This window comes from Lethenteron reissneri, chromosome 49 (genome assembly GCF_015708825.2).
Source record: "Lethenteron reissneri isolate LAM-NWPU_2019-01 chromosome 49, ASM1570882v1, whole genome shotgun sequence".
Taxonomy (NCBI): domain Eukaryota; kingdom Metazoa; phylum Chordata; class Hyperoartia; order Petromyzontiformes; family Petromyzontidae; genus Lethenteron; species Lethenteron reissneri.
In genome coordinates this window covers 2,048,934-2,071,421 of record NC_083827.1, presented here as the reverse complement: position 1 = coordinate 2,071,421, position 22,488 = coordinate 2,048,934, and the positions used below count along the sequence as shown (strand labels likewise).

The 22,488-nt window shown below is 49.7% G+C and overlaps 2 protein-coding genes across 3 annotated transcripts in view; one reads left to right on the top strand and one right to left on the bottom strand.

Moving 5' to 3' along the window:
• PDCD5 (programmed cell death 5) overlaps nucleotides 1-22,488 on the top strand; it is a 483,454-nt gene that overhangs the window by 50,272 nt on the left and 410,694 nt on the right. The window lies entirely within an intron of this gene.
• Nucleotides 12-20,632, bottom strand: RBFA (ribosome binding factor A). Of its 2 annotated transcripts, none has more exons than XM_061572149.1 (6): nucleotides 20,358-20,632; nucleotides 18,406-18,439; nucleotides 16,914-17,111; nucleotides 15,919-16,031; nucleotides 1,870-1,954; nucleotides 12-1,387 (listed from the first exon to the last, which is right to left on the bottom strand). In XM_061572149.1, the coding sequence occupies exons 1-6, from the start codon at nucleotides 20,504-20,506 to the stop codon at nucleotides 923-925; spliced, it is 1,044 nt and encodes a 347-aa protein (XP_061428133.1). In that variant the 5' UTR covers nucleotides 20,507-20,632; the 3' UTR covers nucleotides 12-922. The 2 variants fall into 2 exon arrangements, with proteins under 2 accessions (XP_061428133.1, XP_061428135.1); XM_061572151.1 differs by having other exon boundaries at nucleotides 17,007-17,111.

Below are 22,488 nucleotides of genomic sequence, written 5' to 3'. Positions count from 1 at the left end.
CTACACCATAATCACTTTGTTTGGTGGTTTGCATCTTTTATTCGTTAAAAGTGTTCAACCATTGGGATAATTTCCATTTGTTTAAACGAGGAAACCCTGTGACCGGTTCCTTTACATTTGGACTCGAACGCGGCTTGACTCGCCAAAGTTAAGAGCATCTCCGGGATGTCTTTTTATACATATTTTACTTGGAAAAACAATCTGCGTGATTGCACACGGATGCTTTTTCATTTTAAAATCCGTTATATTAAGTTCTCTTGCTTGCTTAGGACCGTGCAAATCTTTCGGCCGTTTTTTAACCCACTTCCCATGATCCAATCGAGCTGACATTTTCCAGACTCGTTGTGCGTGACAATTAATGTTCGTGAAAATTTTTTTCCAAAATTTTACACTTTTTAGGACAAAAATATATTTAATTACCAATTGCTTAATGGTGCAATGCAATCATCTGACCCATAGGTGGCAGGCATCTCAAGCCAGAGGACGAGAGGACTCTAGCCGCCACGCATATAAAGGATTTATAGTGAAAAACTTAGTTTTTACGGGTTATACTTATTACTTTTCAATCTGAAAACAAACTCCCTCGCACGTTTATTTTTCTATTGTGCTTATGTATAAGCTATTTGCTTACAATGACATCTGTGAAGCTGAACTATCGGTCAATAAAAAAACATTTATTTAGACCAATTATCCAATCGACTCTGTTAAGATGTAGAAGGTGCTGGCTGATAATGCTCGTTAAGTATATGGCACGGTAATGAAGCAAATTGTAAATAAACCCTATTTGTTATGTTTAAGAGAAGACAGCGATGAATTGCATTAACATGGCCGGCATTACAACATTCAATGCACATTCATAAAGTGCCACCATTCTATCCTTCAATATAAAAAACGAACATTTGTCAAGTCCATTGTCTCGAAGCTACCGATCTTTAACTCCATGATAATCGCTGTCGTCACCATCCTCGAGCTCGTCGCTGTGCCACTCGGCCTGCTGCCGCCTGCGCATCGCCTCGTCGCGTTGGAGCCGCTGGGCCAGGTACGCGGCGGGCGTGACGTCGTCGTCGTCCTCGCGTCTCTCCTTCTTCTTCGCCTGCATCTTCTGCTTGAGCCTCCGCAGCTGCTGCCGCTGCAGCCGGTCCCACTCGTCCCCCACGGGCTCGGCCACGGCGCTGGGCCGCTCGCGCTTCTTGTAGCCGGCGATCTGCCGCAGCATGGCGGCGCGGTCCACCCCAAACACGTCGGCCGGGAGGGGGGGCCCCCACGCCTCTGCTTGGTCACCGGGGCCCGCGGTGGCAGGGTCCCCCGCGATAACAGGGTCCACCGGGGCCTCCAGCTCCAATTCCTCACCGCCGTGAACACCAATGCACGCCAGCAAATGTTCCACCTGCGGAGGGGGCAGCCGAGATGTTTCTGGTTTTGTAAAACGGCCTCCGATTTTTATCACCCACAGCAGTTGCGTTCGCGCAACTCCACTGGGATCGGGGAGTAAGGCTAAGCAACGACCACACGGGTCCGCAGAGCTCCACATTTGAGAGACATCCTGGCGCCCGCGTTGCAGCGGCCCTTGTATTGTTGCCATTAAATAATAGGCACCACGTAAGCGTGTAAACTTATTGTACGAGCATTGAGGCTATGCTCTGTCCACAACGATAGGTGGTAATGACTTCAATTACATAAATGTTAAAAGGCTACAATCTCGTGGCAAAAAAGACCCAAAGTCACATCAGCACGTCACCACCTGTGCTCGGTGTACACGGAATGTCACGTACAAGCCAACGGAGAGGGGGACTCCCAAGGATGCCCCCCCCCCTCCGCAGCCTTCACTGTGGTGTTTAAATAAAGAGTGGCCCCCGTGCGGACACCCACCTCTGCCACGGCCGCGTACTCCTTGTCCCGCACGAACACGATCGGCGGCACATTCCCGATGAGCTGGTAGCTGATGAGCAGGTGCCTACGAAACCATGACACACAGATGCATGCGACCTGTCGTTTGCTGTTTTGCCTGCTGCTATTGCGTTTCATGCTCCCATCCTGACCGTCGCTGTGACGCGTGTGGCGGTGCACGAGACTGCGCTTGTGCTTTGTTTGCACAACCGTGCTTTACTTGTGAGCACTTGCTCTGCCGACTGACGTGCATGGCTGCTGCTGCCGCCGTTCTCACGTGCCGTATTTTATGGTAATAATGATTTGTATTTAATAAAGAGTCCGGCCCTCCTTCACGCCCAGGGCGTCTCGGAGCACTCAATACGCTATCAGCAACTTGCATCACATCTCTTCTCAAACAATTGCCAAGGCCAGCCCCGGTGGCAGCTGTCCCTGTTTGACAAAAAATGATGCCATATGTGGGGCGTGATACTGGTAGGAACCCACTGGTTCCACCAGCCCACAGGGGATTATTGTGTCCGTCCGTCGTGCAGGGAGGGGCTGGGTGGGGAGGGGAGGGTGGGGAGGGGCTGGGTGGGGAGGGAAGGGCCGGGTGGGGAGGGAGGGGCCGGGTGGGGAGGGAGGGGCTGGGTGGGGAGGAGAGGGTGCTGCTGGGTGGGGGGTGGGAGAGGTGGGGCTGGGTGGGGAGGGGTTGGTCACACCGTGGTGCCCTTATAAAACTCAACGTTTAACCTACTCACGCCGGCTTGTGCCCGCCCTCACAGTCAGGCATATTTGCGGAATACACCACGCCGCCGTTGACCCTGACCATTGACCGAGCAACCCAACGTTCCTACCAGCTCCCTCCGCAGGAATGTGTTAATTTCTATCAGCTATCATAAACCCCCTTCTAAAAACACCCTTGCGACACTTCAAGTCCTGCCAACTATCGGCCAATCTCACTCCTTCCTTTCCTAAGCTTCTATAACGTCGTCCACTCCCGCCTTACTCGCCACATCTCATCTAATTCTCTTTACCCTCAACTCCAATCTGGATTCCGCCCCTACCATTCCACTGAAACTGCCCATCCTCACTGTACAGAGTCATCGAACAAACTGCCCATTCGAGCCTCCCCTCAATCCTCATTCTCCTGGATCTTTGCTCAGCCTTTGAGGAAGTCGATCAACCCACACTCCCTTCCATCCTCTCGAGTCACGGTATCTCCAGCACACCCCTCTCCTGGCTCCACTCTTATCTCTCTTCACGCTCTTCGTCTGTTGCTTTCAACCACTCAACCTCCCCTCCCCTCCCCCGTCACGGTTGGTGTCTACCCCAAGGATCTGTCCTAGGCCGTTTGCTATTCTCCCTCTATATCTTACCCGATAACTTATTCACCGACGACACCCAGATTTTATTTTCCTTTCCCTCCTTTACCCCTGACCTTTCCTCCCGCATTGCCAACTGCTTAACCACATCCTGGATGTCACGCCACTTCCTCTGCATTAATCCTTCTATCACTGAAATCATTTTCATCCCTTCTCCCCTCCACCCTGTCCTACTATCTCATTCCCTCCCTTCTCCCTCACTCTTCGTGTCTCCTGCTCGCAACCTCAGGGTCATCTCCAACTCCTCTCTCTCCACCCGCATCTCTGCTACGAGCCACACCTGCTGCTCTCAACCTGTTCAATATTCGGAAAAACCCGTCCCCTCATCTTATTCTCTGCTGCTAATCTCCTGGTTCACTCCCTCGTGTTCACTCACCTTGACGATGGCAACTCTCTTCTTGGCGGTCCTGTCTCCGCCTTCACTCAAATGCCTCAGCCCAGATCATTTTTAACGTCGCCCCACTACTCCCACACTTCTGCTCTCCTTGTCCAACTCCACTGGCTCTCTGTCGACTATCGCTGCCCGTTTACATTTCTCACTTTTAGTCTAAAAATCTCTCCATGGTCTTGCCCCATATTATCTCGCGTCTCTCATCTCTTAGTACTCTGTCCTGTCCCGTCCTCTATGCTCCCAGTCTCCACAGTCCCTTTGTGTGCCTTGTTGTATCCTAACCCTTCTTCCATAATTGAGATTAATAATATTTGATGATTTTTATATATTATCTTTTTACTTGTTTTTTAATGAGTGAAACACACCAAGCGCAGCAAACTGCAAAACACCAGGTGTTGTTAAGTAATGAACCGGAGGAGGGCTAGGATGGCAGAATTTACAACGTTGCTTCAAGGGAAGATAAGGCCTGATGAACGGGCACATGTCACCCGTGCAGGCGGCAGAGACAGTGGGAGTGTCAGCCAGACATAGTTAAGGCAAAAAGCCCAACCATCCTGCATGGTTTTAAAGTAACGTCAAAATTCGAAATTCAACAACAGAGTAGGCTAAATTACCGATCCTCGCGCTCGCTCAAATTGGAGACCAGGCTGCGAGCTACATAAATGAACCATTGCCCATTTGCTAATCCAATACTGAATGTTAATATTACTGAAGTCAAAACGAATTCTATGACCTCAGCACATGGGCAAATAATAGGGCAGTGTCGACTCAAAGGCAATGGAAGAAACAGAGGCGCCTTTGTCTAAATCACAACCACAGAAAGCCAGGAATCATCACTGATTGTGTGTTCAGGGATTCCGAGCTAGTTAGAACACGTGCACAGGGGGGGAGCTGATGTAAACAACCCTGCACGTCTGAACGTGAGGGGGCCTTTGACCTGAAAGTAAGAATAACACTCCCAGAGCAGAAGGTTGGATGACCACAGTGAGACGAGAATAAGAGTGGTGTATATCTCTCAAGGAGGCAGACCCAGCTGAACAACAAGGCTGCGGGGTCACCAGAAGTTCGCATTCGCCTAGTTAAGACAAAAAGCTCAATTATTCTGTATTGCTATTAAAGTAACGTTAAAGTCGGAATTTAACAACAGGGTAGGCTAAAGTTATCGATATTCACACCCACTCCAATTAAACCAGGCCACAAGTTACGCCTACTGAACCATCACCATTATTAAGTCAATATGAAATGTTATTTCCATACTTCAATACTTTCTATACAATTCGACCCGAAGCATATGACAATCAGAACCTTCCTAAGTCAAAATTGAATCGCACCCAGACAGGAGCGAATAGTCAATATAAGGTTGAAGAGGGAAGGAAATCAAGAGCACGGCGAACTGCAAACGTAAGCAAAAGCCGGGAACAACACCAGCCCAGCAACAGCGAGTGGGGCTTCGACAGGCCATAAAGTAGAATAATAACTCCCGGGGTCAGGGGACACAAGAAGAAGCAGGCAGACAAAAACCAGAACTGACTCCAAGGTTCAACCGCCCTCACCTACTCAGGGGTGACGGAAATTAATGAGGCCTTGAATTAACGGCAGGCAACAACAACGGCGAGCAGAGATAGGGTGGGGCAAAGACTGCGGGCTATGGAATGCAACTTCGTGTCAGTAAAGCCCTGACAAACAAGTTAAGTTAAAGACATCACAATACATAATATCGCACATAACATCAATGTTAACGCTATTCACCGTAAACTATATTCCGCTTATATAACCATCCAGGCACCAAGGAATACGAATTCCTAGGATCAAGAAACTTACCCCTTAACCTAAGATATCGGAAATAAATTAATAGTAATAAGTATATGCATGAAAAGACAAAAGTAAAACTTATGGAAAAGCCAGGATAACGGGATGAATCACCACCAGGTCGAATATAAATACATAATAAAAAAAAAAACAATGTTAAACCCAGGGTCGGAGAGAAAGGGAGATCCCGGCCGTCTTTGTATCCCCGCAGCGCGGGATAGGAGTGTGTGTACGCTCGGGGAAACACCTACACTTGGGTCGGGAACCACGATGGGAAACGACAGACCTTAGGTTACATACAGAATCATAACTGTGAAATAGTAAGGGACAAATGTTAACTTAAAACTTTTAACCATTTCTTTGTGCGCCGGGTCGGAGAGAGTGTTGCCCCTCCCTCCAGGTTGTGCAACACGAACAAAGACGCCTATGAGACGATTTGTAACGTCTGTGTTTTGGGTTCATGAAGAAGGCCAGACAAGAGATAAATTGCACCCAGACAGAGAGACGACTTCGAGACAATTTGTAACATCTGGTTGTTTGCTCGTGGGTTTTATGGAGGGAGTTGACAACGGAATATACCGTCAGTGATGCACACAAGGACATACGGACACACACATGGACACACCTGCCTACGGACAGATCCTGACACAGCAAAAATCGGAAGCCCCGCCTTGTGGGCGGGATCCAGGGGGATTTTTCAGCATAAAGGAACGGATCCTGAACATTGGAAACCAGTGCGACGGGAGGGTCCACTCAGAAGCTCGACCGGGAGGGTCGACTCAGGAACGAGTGCGACCAGAGCGGGTCCACTCAGGAGTGCGACCAGAGAGTCGACTCAGGAGCGAGGGCGACCAGCGGGTCGACCCAGGAGCGAGCTCGACCGGGAGGGTCGACTCAGGAGCGAGCTGCGACCAGTGGGTCGGCTCGACTCATCTTCAGCTCGTCAATCTCTGCTGCCGCCGGAGATCTCCGCTGCCGCCGGTGGTGAGCGTCGCGACTTGGCGACGATCCAACGCTGCACGCTACGAGCGAGTTGTGGGCGCCACCTACCGACCGGGTTCCGAACTGCGACAGCGTATCAACAGCCATCCGAGCCAATTCACCACGGTGACAGGAGAGCGCCTGATACGTATGACGCGCACCGCCCCCTCACCACACGACCACCAGGCGTCTGTTTGACATAAAGAATCGACTCCGAACACTGACTATTCAAGACAACTCTTACCACTCAAACACACTCGAACCCATAAGTCATCCGTGGCTGGGAAGGCATCACAACGAGACCGAGTGGTGGCCATCCGTCGTATAAGAGTATTCTTAATTTTTATCTTTAATATTTAGTGGGCTGTACTCTTAATCGCATAAATTCCCAACAGATCCATCAATACGAACTGATTCTTGGCACCTCCTTCCGCCGAGCCACGCTCACGTGGGGAGTGGTGGCCCACCGGATCCTTATCAGGTGATCTGGTCCCCAATTAGTAAACTTGGTATAAGATAACGATCTTCGGAAAAGGAGCACCGTCGCAGGCCCTTACTCCGAGCCGTTCTGCTGTCAGATAACCTGCCGATGTATCTGTTGAGATTGGTGCCTTTAAGAATAGTAACTGTTTTGATTGTGTTTTTTTTTTCACCGTATAATCTTTCAAGTATCCTTCAGTCATAATCGCCGCACGTACTCGCATCCTCTACAGAATATTCAACTGTCCCGTGACCCAAGGTGTTAACAACGTGATAAGGGTTGCGTATGATCAATAAGGAGTGCGGTACTGCGTGAACAATATTGAGTATAATCATTCATTAACGTTAAGGTTTTCTTAGCATAGTATTTGCATGTTTTAACGACTCTCTCTCTCACTAACAACCATCGCGTTATGCGGGATCCATGTGCAGTTGTCAAAGTGAAATCAGACAATCGTTGATGATACTGTATTGATGCCGTATTGACGTTCCGGGATTGAGAGTTCGCATACTATATCATAGTTAAGGTTGAATTAGTAATAAATTGATCAATACAGAAGTGGTTGTGTGATTCTTTCCTGAAATCTATGCATAAGATCTGCTTCTGCGTTGAGATTTGAACTTGGTGACCTTAATAAACACACTAATACATACTCAGTAAATGTTAAAGCGATAACGGGGTGAACCGGGGTCTGGTTATCATAACGACTTGCGTTATCATAATTACACCCACTCGCATAATTAATACGATTACCTCTCGAATTGGCATAATTAAAATGTGCGTAATTACATAATTAACATATTTCCGGATAATTACACATTTGGCCAAATTTCATTAATTATTATTATTTCCACTGAATATTCATAACCCACACGTACAACATAATAATTCACCCACGCACGCATACAACATAACAAATTTTCATAACCAACATATACAACATAATGGGGGCTCGTCTTCCGGGATCTCTCGCAGACAGTTTGTGCATGAATTCAGGAACGAATCACTGATGTGTTAATCAAAGTGTTGTGAACTAACGTTGCCTTGTGATTGTAAACGGGGGTATACAAACAAAACGCGCTCTGAAGGGAAATACCAGAGTAGCAGAGTATAACAAAGACAGCTGGGCTGAGATTATTTGCTCGAGTTGAACTGACGCATCCTGTGATACAATTGTTTATATGCACTCTGAAAAGAAATATTAAGGTAACTCTTGCCATACTTAAGATGCTAGGATTAAGAATAATATTTGAATGGGTTATGGGATACGGGGAGCTCGTATTTAAACGTACCGACCAATCTGTTACAAAGCAGTACAGTCAGAGAGACATATGGGAAGGGAGCTGTATCGATAACACGAACACACCTTGGGGGAAACTAATTGACTGGATAAAAAGTAACGAAGGCAAACACGATGCAAAAACTGCAGAGAAGGCAGGACAGGACTCATACCTTCTCACACAGGCATACAGACAGGGATTGTGGAATGAAGGAAATTTTGGAAAGGAAACGGGAGAGAAATCGTCTCTAATAAACGACGAGAAATGTCCTCACACCCTCGAGAGGGAGGAGAAATCAAAGCTCGCGACACCAGCGAAACTCACAGACGTTGAGCCACAGAATAAATATGGAAGTAACATCAAATCACTCTCTTGGGTACGTGGACAGAGTCCAGGGATTGATCGCACAAAAGTTAAAGTAAAATCGCCAGGACATGGTACACTAAGGGCAGAGGCAAAAACTGAAGGGAAATGGCAACACGAGCGACACGGCCCTGGGCGCGCACACAGAAAATGCACACCACTTAAACACAAGAGACACAGCACAGACCAAAGTGACAGATTGCCTGATGATAACTTGTTTGATGATGACGCTGTCAGCAATCAACTTTCGGAATACCTGTTCACCAGTAAAACCCTTAAGTTGATGGACAAGGCTCTAGTCAGAATTCCCGATTTTGACCCCCACAATAAGACTATGGATATCCACACACATATCGCGACAGTGGAAGAGGAGGCAATGATTAGAGGGCTGAGGAGACGGGATGAAAAAGCGAGTTTGTTGAAACGGACCTTACATAAAGAATCTATTCCATGGGTAAAGTCACTACCACACAAGGTTAGAAATGATTTTAAACAATTGAGCCTGGCAGTGATTCGGAAGTTTGGAGAATATTCGACACTCACTGAGGGGTTTTATGCTGTAAAATCGATGACCCAGGGCATGGACCAAGATCCACGTGACTACCTCGTCCAATTTAAAAGAGCGTATTACGCAGGCGATGTGAATCAATACCACGAAGGGGATAAAATGTTCAAAATTATGTTTTTTGAATCCTTAAGCCCAGAGATTACAGAAAGGGTGAGAATGGTTTTGAATCCAGAAACCGCATCCTTACGCCGCATAGAGAGCAAGGCGTACATGGCATGGTTATACAGAGCTAAGAATCATAATTCGGATCCAGAACACAGGGAGAGGGATGAGGAACCCAGCCTCTCAGAGAGGAATAAAAATCACCGAGCAGTCCCACCATGCAGAGAGCAGCAGAAACGCACGCACACATGGCAAAATAACCCAGAGAGAGGTTGGCACGAGAATGAGAGCGGCACAAAGCCGAACATTCAGGAGAATCGCAGGAGGGGGAGGTTCAGAATAGAACCATACCAACACCCCATGCCCCGACATGCGCAAGGTCAAGATTACCCACAGGGATGGCGAAGTAACAATCCAGGAAAAATTTGGCACCCAAATGGGAAAAACACTGGGCCAAGGGTGCAGGAGAATCGTAGGAGGGAGAGGTTCAGAGCAGAACCATATCAACACCCCATCCCACGACACACGCAAGGTTCAAATTACGCACAGAGATGGGAAGATAACCACCTAGCGGGAAGGTGTTACACATACCGCGGAGGTATGGATGCGAACATTCACGAGAATCGCAGGATGGGAGGTCAAACACAATCGATCCAATTCCGACCAATTCCTCCACCGGCTATACCAGGAGGGAATAGAGGAATAACACAGAATACGGTCCAAATACGTGATGAACCATCCACAGTGATTGAGAGCGGGCAGCCCATACGCGCCACACCCGCCGAGGTGTTAAACCCGGCGCTCAATGTGAAATACAGGCAGGCTGCAAGTGACAGGGCGGGCAAAAACGTGGACAGTGCTCCCGTAAATGACGCGCGGATCGAATACAAGGACAGGGTTGAATTGAAGCGTGATCGGACAGTACAAAAACAGACAGCAGGGACACGCCCTGAGGAGCGCAGGCATGAGCCTTTGAATGGAAAATATCCAAGGGAAACCAAAAATTATGTGGATCGGAGTGCTAAAATGGAGACGAATGTCCATGACGTACCGGGAATGGTGTTGAAATCCAACACACTAGTAAAAACAAAGAGGGCAACATTACGAGGGACAGAATTAAATCGACACACTGACTCGGCAAATGTGCATGTAATCGCAGAGAGAGCGAATGCCTCGAACCAAGTGTCAAAGTGGGTCGTGTGCGCGAATTCTGGTTATGTGCAGCACAATTTTTCACCACACACTCCCACGACACAGAGAGTCAGAGAGGAAACTACAAAAACGAACCCGAAAACCGTGATCGAATTATCGAAGTGATAAGTGGTGAACGAGGCAACATGAGGAAGGTAACGCATAAATGCGTTCGAAACCGCTACCTAGCGTTTCCCAGGATTTAACAAAAACAAAAATGAATATTCGTCGGAGTCATGATGTATCAGAACCGATGTAACGCAATATCGATGTTTAACGCTTGTTTAATTTTCTTTGCTCAATTCAAATATAACCATGTTAAGTTGTGACACGTACGCGCGCGTTGTAAGGAATAGCAGCAAAACTTGAGGACAATCGATGGTTCATGATGGAAGAAGGGTATACATTTTTTTTTAAAAATAACCCGTGGCCATTTGACCACTGGTCATTTTTAAAAGGGCGGTATGTTGTATCCTAACCCTTCTTCCATAATTGAGATTAATAATATTTGATGATTTTTATATATTATCTTTTTACTTGTTTTTTTAATGATTGAAACACACCAAGCGCAGCAAACTGCAAAACACCAGGTGTTGTTAAGTAATGAACTGGAGGAGGGCTAGGATGGCAGAATTTGCAACCTTGCTTCAAGGAAAGATAAGGCCGGATGAACGGGCACATGTCACCCGTGCAGGCGGCAGAGACAGTGGGAGTGTCAGCCAGACATAGTTAAGGCAAAAGCCCAATCATCCTGCATGGTTTTAAAGTAACGTCAAAATTCGAAATTCAACAACAGAGTAGGCTAAATTATCGATCCTCGCGCTCGCTCAAATTGGAGACCAGGCTGCGAGCTACATCAATGAACCATTGCCCATTTGCTGATCCAATACTGAATGTTAATATTACTGAAGTCAAAACGAATTCTATGACCTCAGCACATGGGCAAATAATAGGGCAGTGTCGACTCAAAGGCAATGGAAGAAACAGAGGCGCCTTTGTCTAAATCACAACCACAGAAAGCCAGGAATCATCACTGATTGTGTGTTCAGGGATTCCGAGCTAGTTAGAACACGTGCACAGGGGGGGAGCTGATGTAAACAACCCTGCACGTCTGAACGTGAGGGGGCCTTTGACCTGAAAGTAAGAATAACACTCCCAGAGCAGAAGGTTGGATGACCACAGTGAGACGAGAATAAGAGTGGTGTATATCTCTCAAGGAGGCAGACCCAGCTGAACAACAAGGCTGCGGGGGTCACCAGAAGTTCGCATTCGCCTAGTTAAGACAAAAAGCTCAATTATTCTGTATTGCTATTAAAGTAACGTTAAAGTCGGAATTTAACAACAGGGTAGGCTAAAGTTATTGATATTCACACCCACTCCAATTAAACCAGGCCACAAGTTACGCCTACTGAACCATCACCATTATTAAGTCAATATGAAATGTTATTTCCATACTTCAATACTTTCTATACAATTCGACCCGAAGCATATGACAATCAGAACCTTCCTAAGTCAAAATTGAATCGCACCCAGACAGGAGCGAATAGTCAATATAAGGTTGAAGAGGGAAGGAAATCAAGAGCACGGCGAACTGCAAACGTAAGCAAAAAGCCGGGAACAACACCAGCCCAGCAACAGCGAGTGGGGCTTCGACAGGCCATAAAGTAGAATAATAACTCCCGGGGTCAGGGGACACAAGAAGAAGCAGGCAGACAAAAACCAGAACTGACTCCAAGGTTCAGCCGCCCTCACCTACTCAGGAGGGACGGAAATTAATGAGGCCTTGAATTAACGGCAGGCAACAACAACGGCGAGCAGAGATAGGGTGGGGCAAAGACTGCGGACCATGGAATGCAACTTCGTGTCAGTAAAGCCCTGACAAACAAGTTAAGTTAAAGACATCACAATACATATCGCACATAACATCAATGTTAACGCTATTCACCGTAAACTATATTCCGCTTATATAACCATCCAGGCACCAAGGAATACGAATTCCTAGGATCAAGAAACTTACCCCTTAACCTAAGATATCGGAAATAAATTAATAGTAATAAGTATATGCATGAAAAGACAAAGTAAAACTTATGGAAAAGCCAGGATAACGGGATGAATCACAACCAGGTCGAATATAATACATAATAAAAAAAAAAAACGATGTTAAACCCAGGGTCGGAGAGAAAGGGAGATCCCGGCCGTCTTTGTATTCCCGCAGCGCGGGATAGGAGTGTGTGTACGCTCGGGGAAACACCTACACTTGGGTCGGGCACCACGATGGGAAACGACAGACCTTAGGTTACATACAGAATCATAACTGTGAAATAGTAAGGGACAAATGTTAACTTAAAACTTTTTAACCATTTCTTTGTGCGCCGGGTCGGAGAGAGTGTTGCCCCTCCCTCCAGGTTGTGCAACACGAACAAAGACGCCTATGAGACGATTTGTAACGTCTGTGTTTTGGGTCATGAAGAAGGCCAGACAAGAGATAATATTGCACCCAGACAGAGAGACGACTTCGAGGCAATTTGTAACATCTGATTGTTTGCTCGTGGGTTTTATGGAGGGAGTGTGACAACGAATATACCGTCAGTGATGCACACAAGGACACACGGACATACGGACAGACACATGGACACACCTGCCTACGGACAGATCCTGACACAGCAAAAATCGAAAAGAAGCCCCGCCTTGTGGGCGGGATCCAGGGGGATTTTTCGGCATAAAGTAAAGGATCCTGAGCATTGGAACCAGTGCGACGGGAGGGTCCACTCAGAAGCTCGACCGGGAGGGTCGACTCAGGAACGAGTGCGACGGGAGGGTCCACTCAGAAGCTCGACCGGGAGGGTCGACTCAGGAACGAGTGCGACGGGAGGGTCCACTCAGAAGCTCGACCGGGAGGGTCGACTCAGGAACGAGTGCGACCAGAGCGGGTCCACTCAGGAGTGCGACCAGAGAGTCGACTCAGGAGCGAGGGCGACCAGCGGGTCGACCCAGGAGCGAGCTCGACCGGGAGGGTCGACTCAGGAGCGAGCTGCGACCAGCGGGTCGGCTCGACTCATCTTCAGCTCGTCAATCTCTGCTGCCGCCGGAGATCTCCGCTGCCGCCGGTGGTGAGCGTCGCGACTTGGCGACGATCCAGCGCTGCACGCTACGAGCGAGTTGTGGGCGCCACCTACCGACCGGGTTCCGAACTGCGACAGCGTATCAACAGCCATCCGAGCCAATTCACCACGGTGACAGGGGAGCGCCTGATACGTATGACGCGCACCGCCCCCTCACCACACGACCACCAGGCGTCTGTTTGACATAAAGAATCGACTCCGAACACTGACTATTCAAGACAACTCTTACCACTCAAACACACTCGAACCCATAAGTCATCCGTGGCTGGGAAGGCATCACAACGAGACCGAGTGGTGGCCATCCGTCGTTTATAAGAGTATTCTTAATTTTTATCTTTAATATTTAGTGGACTGTACTCTTAATCGCATAAATTCCCAACAGATCCATCAATACGAACTGATTCTTGGCACCTCCTTCCGCCGAGCCACGCTCACGTGGGGAGTGGTGGCCCACCGGATCCTTATCAGGTGATCTGGTCCCCAATTAGTAAACTTGGTATAAGATAACAATCTTCGGAAAAGGAGCACCGTCGCAGGCCCTTACTCCGAGCCGTTCTGAGATAACCTGCCGATGTATCTGTTGAGATTGGTGCCTTTAAGAATAATAACTGTTTTGATTGTGTTTTTTTTTTATCGCCGTATAATCTTTCAAGTATCTTTCAGTCATAATCGCCGCACGTACTCGCATCCTCTACAGAATATTCAACTGTTCCGTGACCCAAGGTGTTAACAACGTGATAAGGGTTGCGTATGATCAATAAGGAGTGCGGTACTGCGTGAACAATATTGAGTATAATCATTCATTAACGTTAAGGTTTTCTTAGCATAATATTTGCATGTTTTAACGACTCTCTCTCTCACTAAGAACCATCGCGTTATGCGGGATCCATGTGCCGTTGTCAAAGTGAAATCAGACAATCGTTGATGATACTGTATTGATGCCGTATTGACGTTCCGGGATTGAGAGTTCGCATACTATATCATAGTTAAGGTTGAATTAGTAATAAATTGATCAATACAGAAGTGGTTGTGTGATTCTTTCCTGAAATCTATGCATAAGATCTGCTTCTGCGTTGAGATTTGAACTTGGTGACCTTAATAAACACACTAATACATACTCAGTAAATGTTAAAGCGATAACGGGGTGAACCGGGGTCTGGTTATCATAACGACTTGCGTTATCATAATTACACCCACTCGCATAATTAATACGATTACCTCTCGAATTGGCATAATTAAAATGTGCGTAATTACATAAATTAACATATTTCCGGATAATTACACATTTGGCCAAATTTCATTTAATTATTATTATTTCCACTGAATATTCATAACCCACACATACAACATAATAATTCACCCACGCACGCATACAACATAACAAATTTTCATACCCAACATATACAACAGCCTCCCTCGCCCTGCGCCCAGTCTCGCTCCCTTTCATTGAAACCAACTCCCCACTGCAGCACATGGAGCAATCATCTTCCGTTACTTGCTTAGAACCCATCTGTTCTCCCTTGCCTATCCTGCGACTTCCTGCCCCTGCCCCCCAGCTACGACCAGGCCTACCCCAACCCCTATCACTACCCTTATCACCACCCCAACCCATACCCCTACCCATACCCCTATCACTACCCCTATCACCACCCCAACCCATACCCCTACCCATACCCTTATCACTACCCCTATCACCACCCCAACCCATACCCCTACCCATACCCCTATCACTGCCCCTATCACCACCCCAACCCATACCCCTACCCATACCCCTATCACTACCCCTATCACCACCCCAACCCATACCCATACCCCTATCACTGCCCCTATCACCACCCCAACCCATACCCCTACCCATACCCCTATCACTGCCCCTATCACCACCCCAACCCATACCCCTACCCATACCCCTATCACTACCCCTATCACCACCCCAACCCATACCCCTACCCATACCCCTATCACTGCCCCTATCACCACCCCAACCCATACCCTATCACGAGCACTACCTCAATCCCTCCCTAACCACTACCACCTGTCCTGTCACCATAACTACATCCCCACTTTTAGTAACCCCACTCTTTATTTTAACCACTATCATCTTTTGTACAATTTTAAATTTATCGTGAAGCACCTTGGACAAAGGTGCTATATAAATCTATAGAAGATAACAATATGTGTAATCCCAATTTCATAATCTTCGAATTGAGCAAATTTGGCCTTTGATGCCAGCGAGCAACGGCCGACTCTTATGAGTGACGTCACGGGATTTTTAACGTCCGCTGTGAAGCATGTGGAGCGTAACTTCGAGGTTAATACAGCTGCAGCAGTACGGGCACGATCTGCTGCAGCTGCATTGTCGCTGCGTGGCACACTCACCGCAGGCGCTTGGCGTAGCGCTGCAGCGTCTGCGCTGTGCCCTCGTCCTGCTCCGTGCTGCCCAGGCCACGCCAGTACACGCGGCACGCGCTGAAGTCCGGGGTTATCTTCACCTGGCGGCGCACGGGAACGTCTCAATGGGCGACAGAGAGCAGCTTGTGACATCCGATTATATCCGCCCAACTGTGACGTCAGCGTTATGCCACGAAACTAAAACACCTGTATATGAGATGTGGATAGACGCACGTGATTGCAAACCGTAGCGTGGATAGACAAGCGATTGTAATTCATAATATAGATTGACGCGAGTGACTGCAATCCGTTGTATGGATAAACGGGAGTGATTGTAATCTGTAGTGTGGATAGACGCAAGAGCTTTCACAGCACGCAACGCGACATTGTATCAACGCGCAGCCAGAGACCTCATGTCAACAGGGCTCTCTCTATTCCTCCAACGGGTATGCATTAATAATGCATGCCACTAAATCGATTACCAGACGCCACACACAGAGTATTTTGCCAGTTGCTTTTGCAAAACCATACGAAAGACTTATTGAGACCCTTGCACTAATAACATCAAAGGCATGGGAAACATAAACTATAAAAACTACAATGTATTTTTATTTTACCAGGGAAGGCCCACTGAGCTATATAGCTCTTTTTCAGAAGCGACATAGCCACAAATGATAGCTCAACGAAGTGGCTTATGTGGAAATTTATAGCAGCCAAATACTCTAAATGCGCTTTTCTAAATTAGGGAAAAACTAGAGGACACGGAGGAAAATTCACTCGACCACGGGGAGACCATTCAAACTCCAAATATACAGTAGGCGTCAGGGTCGGGATCAAACTCACAACCTCCTCCATACCAGGCGAGGCAGATAACATCTCGCCACCGTGGCACCCGTGGTCCACACTGGAAGCTATTGGAGTAACGTGGAGTGTCGCTGGGTGTTCACAAGTGTGGTAGCCGGTCGCCCTGTTCGGCAGCTCACCTTGACGATCTCCATGGGCAGGTGGCACACCTCGGGCCCCACCTCGGACGTGCTCATCAGGTCTACGATGTAGCGCATCAGCAGGCTGCTCACCGTGCGGGAACGCAGGCTGTCCTCGCCCCTGGCCCGTTTGCGGGGCCCCAGCGACGTCCCTCCCAACCAGTTGGGGCCCGAGTCCAGGGACCCCTGGAAGACCTCCTGCGTGGCGCACGGAACACGCCGATCATCACCGAGGCCTCGGCATCACTCCAAACCCTGAACTCGCCACCGAGCTCAGCGTGTGCAGAACATCCGACGTCCACCACCACCACCACCACTTCAATGGCTCAACTGCTGCTGAAACCTTTCCTCATCCCTGTAAAACTCCTTCTTGCTCCCAAAAACCGCTCACCTCCTCACTCTGTACAATTCTGAACACGACTGTCAGAATTCATGCCTGCACCGGAAACGTATCACCCTAATCCAAAGATGCCTCCATTGGCTCCCAAACCAATCATGGCTTAACTATAAGATTGCCCTCACTGTTTTCAAGATCAGGCATGGGTGTGCCTCCCTTTCCATCTCATCTCTCTCTATTTCCCTCCTCCTCATACCCTCTCCTGCAGGAGGTTGCCCCTTTTCCTTTGCTGCCCCCACAGAATAATCCCTCAGCTGGATCTCAGGCTGTCTGCATTGCTGACTCCCCTTGCACCGGATGTTCTCACCATCCCCTCCTCCTCCTTTTCTATGAACCTGACACTACTTACTGTGCTCCCCTTTGCTCCACCTTCACTTGAATGCAGTTTTTAAGAAAAGGAATTACCTGCTTTACAGTTACCAGTCATTAGCTCAATTAAAAAAGGCTCGAAGCTTTCGAAATGTGGCTGTATTGAAGAATGCTGAAAATCCCATGGACAGCCAAAACCACCAATACACAAGTTCTGCAAGATATGGGCACTGACAGGCAAGTGCTGAAGGCCATCATTAGCAGGAAGTGTTACTACCTAGGCCACATTGCCCGAAACGACCACAAATACCAGCTATTAAAGCAAATCCTGGAAGGAAAAATCGAAGGGAAAAAACGACCAGGATGGCCAAAAACGACATGGCTCAGTAATATCAAAACATGGCTAGAATTAACAACAGCACAAACTCTACACGCCGTGCTAGACCGGGACCAATATCATCGTGAAGTCGCACACGCCGTTAGGCAGCACTAAAGAAGAAGAAGAAGCTCAATTATGAAACAGGCACAAATATATAATGTCCACAACTACATTCCTGGAGTCATTCACAAGACCTCACTGGGTCAAGTTGTGTAATAAATCCAGTTAGTTGTAATAATGAAAAAATATATAAAATGTTTTTTTTTATGCCACTAAATGTTTGTAGAGTTTTTTCTGTATAAATTTAAAGTGTCTAGATAAATGAGTGGTCATAACGTTCACAGCAAAAATAATTTTGACGGGTTTACAATGATGAAACGGTGCTGGTGGTTCTGGAGCTGACTTACCGGCTTAAAACGCGACTGAAACCAGTGCTTCTTTCTGAAAATATGGCATGGGAAAATGTGTCAGAGAGACGTGATTAATTTAAATGCGGTGACTGTAATATGCGTGTTTCTCATTTAATTAGCATGCATTCACGTATGATCTTCAAGTTTAAAAGTTATTTTGTTTAACAAAGTGACAAATCAAGAGACCAGAATGAGTCTCAATTGCATGTTGCGCTGGGTTACCATAATGGCAAAAGCAACGCAAAATACAACGGCGAAGCAGACGGAAATCAGAACAATAACACAAACAACCCTGTCACGTGAGACTTCGAAATCACTCAATGTTAACTGAACCTTATGGCGGTACCCCGCGGGGTACCATAGTAATCCGGCTCTCGCACACGATGCACCACTAGGTGCGTTCAGGGTTTCAGCGCAATCGTCCTCGCTGCATTTCGACATCGTGGAGTATTACTGATTTCGGATGGATTGGTACCCCAGTCGCCAAGTTAAGTACACCCCTGGAAAAAAATAGTGTCCCAGGAATAAAATATTTAATTGCCTCGCCCATTTTGTATTATTCGGTACCCCAGGGGTACCGCAATCAGGATCAATTGAAGGTATCGCTCTACCCGTCACCAGACTGGGAGAAACTAACTGTGACGCTCTGGAAATTCACAGTACAAAACAACCGGGATCGAACGGTCAGTCCTAAACCAGCTCGACAGGGGCTGGGACAGCCCCCCTCCCCCACGCTTGTGCTTGCCCCCAAACCCCCAATCTGTGCTTGCCCCCCCCCCCCACCTGTGCTTGCCCCCCCCCCACCTGTGCTTGCCCCCCCCACCTGTGCCTCCCCCCCACCTGTGCCCCCCCCCCACCTGTGCTTGGCCAGCCCCCCCACCTGTGCTTGCCTCCCCCCCACCTGTGCTTGCCCCCCCCACCTGTGCTTGCCTCCCCCCCACCTGTGCTTGCCTCCCCCCCACCTGTGCTTGCCTCCCCCCCACCTGTGCTTGCCCCCCCCCACCTGTGCTTGCCCCCCCACCTGTGCTTGCCCCCCCCACCTGTGCTTGCCCCCCCCACCTGTGCTTGCCCCCCCCCCACCTGTGCTTGCCCCCCCCACCTGTGCTTGCCCTCCCCCACCTGTGCTTGCCCCCCCCCACCTGTGCTTGCCCCCCCTCCCCCCACCTGTGCTTGCCCCCCCTCCCCCCCACCTGTGCTTGCCCCCCCTCCCCCCCACCTGTGCTTGCCCCCCTCCCCCCCACCTGTGCTTGCCCCCCTCCCCCCCACCTGTGCTTGCCCCCCCTCCCCCCCACCTGTGCTTGCCCCCCTCCCCCCACCTGTGCTTGCCCCCCTCCCCCCACCTGTGCTTGCCCCCCCTCCCCCCCACCTGTGCTTGCCCCCCCTCCCCCCCACCTGTGCTTGCCCCCCCTCCCCCCCACCTGTGCTTGCCCCCCCTCCCCCCCACCTGTGCTTGCCCCCCCTCCCCCCCACCTGTGCTTGCCCCCCCCACCTGTGCCCCCCCCCCCCCACCTGTGCCCCCCCCACACCTGTGCCCCCCCCACCTGTGCCCCCCCCCACCTGTGCCCCCCCCACCTGTGCCCCCCCCCACCTGTGCCCCCCCCACCTGTGCTTGCCCCCCCCCCACCTGTGCTTGCCCCCCCCACCTGTGCCCCCCCCACCTGTGCCCCCCCCCACCTGTGCTTGCCCCCCCCCCACCTGTGCTTGCCCCCCCCCCACCTGTGCTTGCCCCCCCCCCACCTGTGCCCCCCCCCCATCTGTGCCCCCCCCCACCTGTGCTTGCCCCCCCCCCACCTGTGCTTGCCCCCCCCCACCTGTGCCCCCCCCACCTGTGCTTGCCCCCCCCCCACCTGTGCCCCCCCCCCCCCCACCTGTGCTTGCCCCCCCCCCCACCTGTGCCCCCCCCACCTGTGCTTGCCCCCCCCCCCACCTGTGCCCCCCCCCCCCCCCACCTGTGCTTGGCCAGCATTCGCTGCAGCTGCTGGACTCTGGAGTCGCCCCGGGGCGAGGAGACGTGCAGCGCGGCGCGGGGGCCCGGGACGCGGAGCCGCAGCGGCACCTGCAGGAGCAGCCGCGACCCCACGCAGCGACACAGAGACATGAGGCCCCCCGCCCCCACCGGGCTCCAGGCGAGGCAGCAGCGCGGCCGAACGGAACGCGCGGAGCAGTGGAGGCGGTGGGGGAGACCCTTGCACTGCTCAGATGGGCGCCGCCATGTTGCAAAGCAAGCGATTGTAATCCGTAATGTGGATAGACGCGAGCGATTGTAATCGGTAGTGTGGATAGACGCGAGCGATTATAAACCGCAATGTGGATAGACGCGTGCGATTATAAACCGTAATGTGGATAGACGCGAGCGATTGTAATCGATAGTGTGCATAGACGCGAGCGATTGTAATCGGTAGTGTGGATAGACGCGAGCGATTGTAATCGGTAGTGTGGATAGACGCAAGCGATTGTAACCCGTAGTGTGGATAAACGCGATTGATTGTAATTGGTAGTGTTGATAGACGCGAGCGATTGTAATCCATAGTGTGGATCGACGCAGGATAATGTAATCTGTAGTGTGGATAGATGCGAGCGATTGTAATCCAAATTGTAATGTTTAGTGTAAAGGTAAAACATTCCCCTTATCGCCTTATCAGACCGTGGGTGCCAGAACCATTCCCGACCGCCTTTGTCTCCCCAGTTCCGATGTTTAGGCACCGCACCATTTACTCATTTAAGGTTGAGTTGACCTAGGAGAATACCCGGACAGATCCAGATATTTGCTGTCGAACTGGGGTCGTCGGTTTCGAAGCGCAGTGCGCTAACCGCTGCGCCACCGCTCATCCAACACTCGGCGCCCTCTGCAGAGGCGGCACGCGCACGCCAGAGGGAGCCCGCGGGGCGTCCACGTGGGACACGGACAGGGCTCGTGAAGGGTGGTGAGTGACGTGGTGAGTGGGGAGTGACGTGGATCGTGAGTGGTGAGTGACGTGGATCGTGAGTGGTGAGTGAGTAGTGAGTGACGTGGTGTTTCAGTTTTATTTATTTGGTATCGCCCTGTGAGCCATTCGGCTCTTGAATCGGGTGCAACCGCAACAAACAAAAAGTGAGCGACGTGGTGAGTAACGTGGTGAGTGGTGAGTAACGTGGTGAGTGATTAGTGACGTGGTGTGTAAGTGACGTGGTGAGTGGTCACTGACGTGGATCGTGAGTGGTGATTGAGTGGTGAGTAACGTGGTGAGTGAGTGGTGATTGAGTGGTGAGTGACGTGGTGAGTGAGTGTTGAGTAACGTGTTGAGTGATAAGCGACGTGGTGAGTGAGTGGTGAGTGACGTGGTAAGTGGCGAGTGACGTGGTGAGTGAATGGTGAGTAACGTGGTGAGTGAAGTGGTGAGTGAGTGGTAAGTGACGTGGATCTTGGTGCTGACATAATTTGGCTTTCAGTGATTTTTCAGGATATTTTTGCGCATCATTTAATTGTATGCATAATTACACTCTGCAGGGAACAGTCTGTTTCCATTCCCGTGGATAAAATGTCTGGCTGCTGGTTGACTCAGCCCATCATCCCTCCGCGGTCGATAAAATCAGTACCAACTTTGCAAGAAACTCAACAATGGTTGCCTTTTTGGGGAAACTCGCCCCCCGCCTAAGGAATGTGGAATTTCCACCAATGAATCCGGACTGATAACGGGCAACGAATACCGCCTGAGTGGCCATTCGAGCAGCAGATCGCTCGCACAGCGTGTGCGGTGACGTCTCACTGCAGCGGTTTTAACTTGCCTGCGATGTTCTAGAGCTTTCCTCGAAGTCTCGGCACTCCCCGTCAAGTGTCGCCTCAACAGGCAACAACGGACAGCAGTTAGAAAATATCGAATCGTCGAAATGGCACCGGTTGCGGTATCTCTTTGCTAAAACCGGGCGCGTCGTTTCAATGCTTTGCCTCGGCACGGCGACAATCAAGCTCTCTGTCCGTCTGCCTGTGTTGCCCGGTGGAATCTTTTTTACACGCTTTCATTTAACTCTGTTGTCGTCGTTGTCGTCGTTGTTGTTGTATCATCAAATCTTGTAACTCTATTTTAACCCACTTTCCAATGT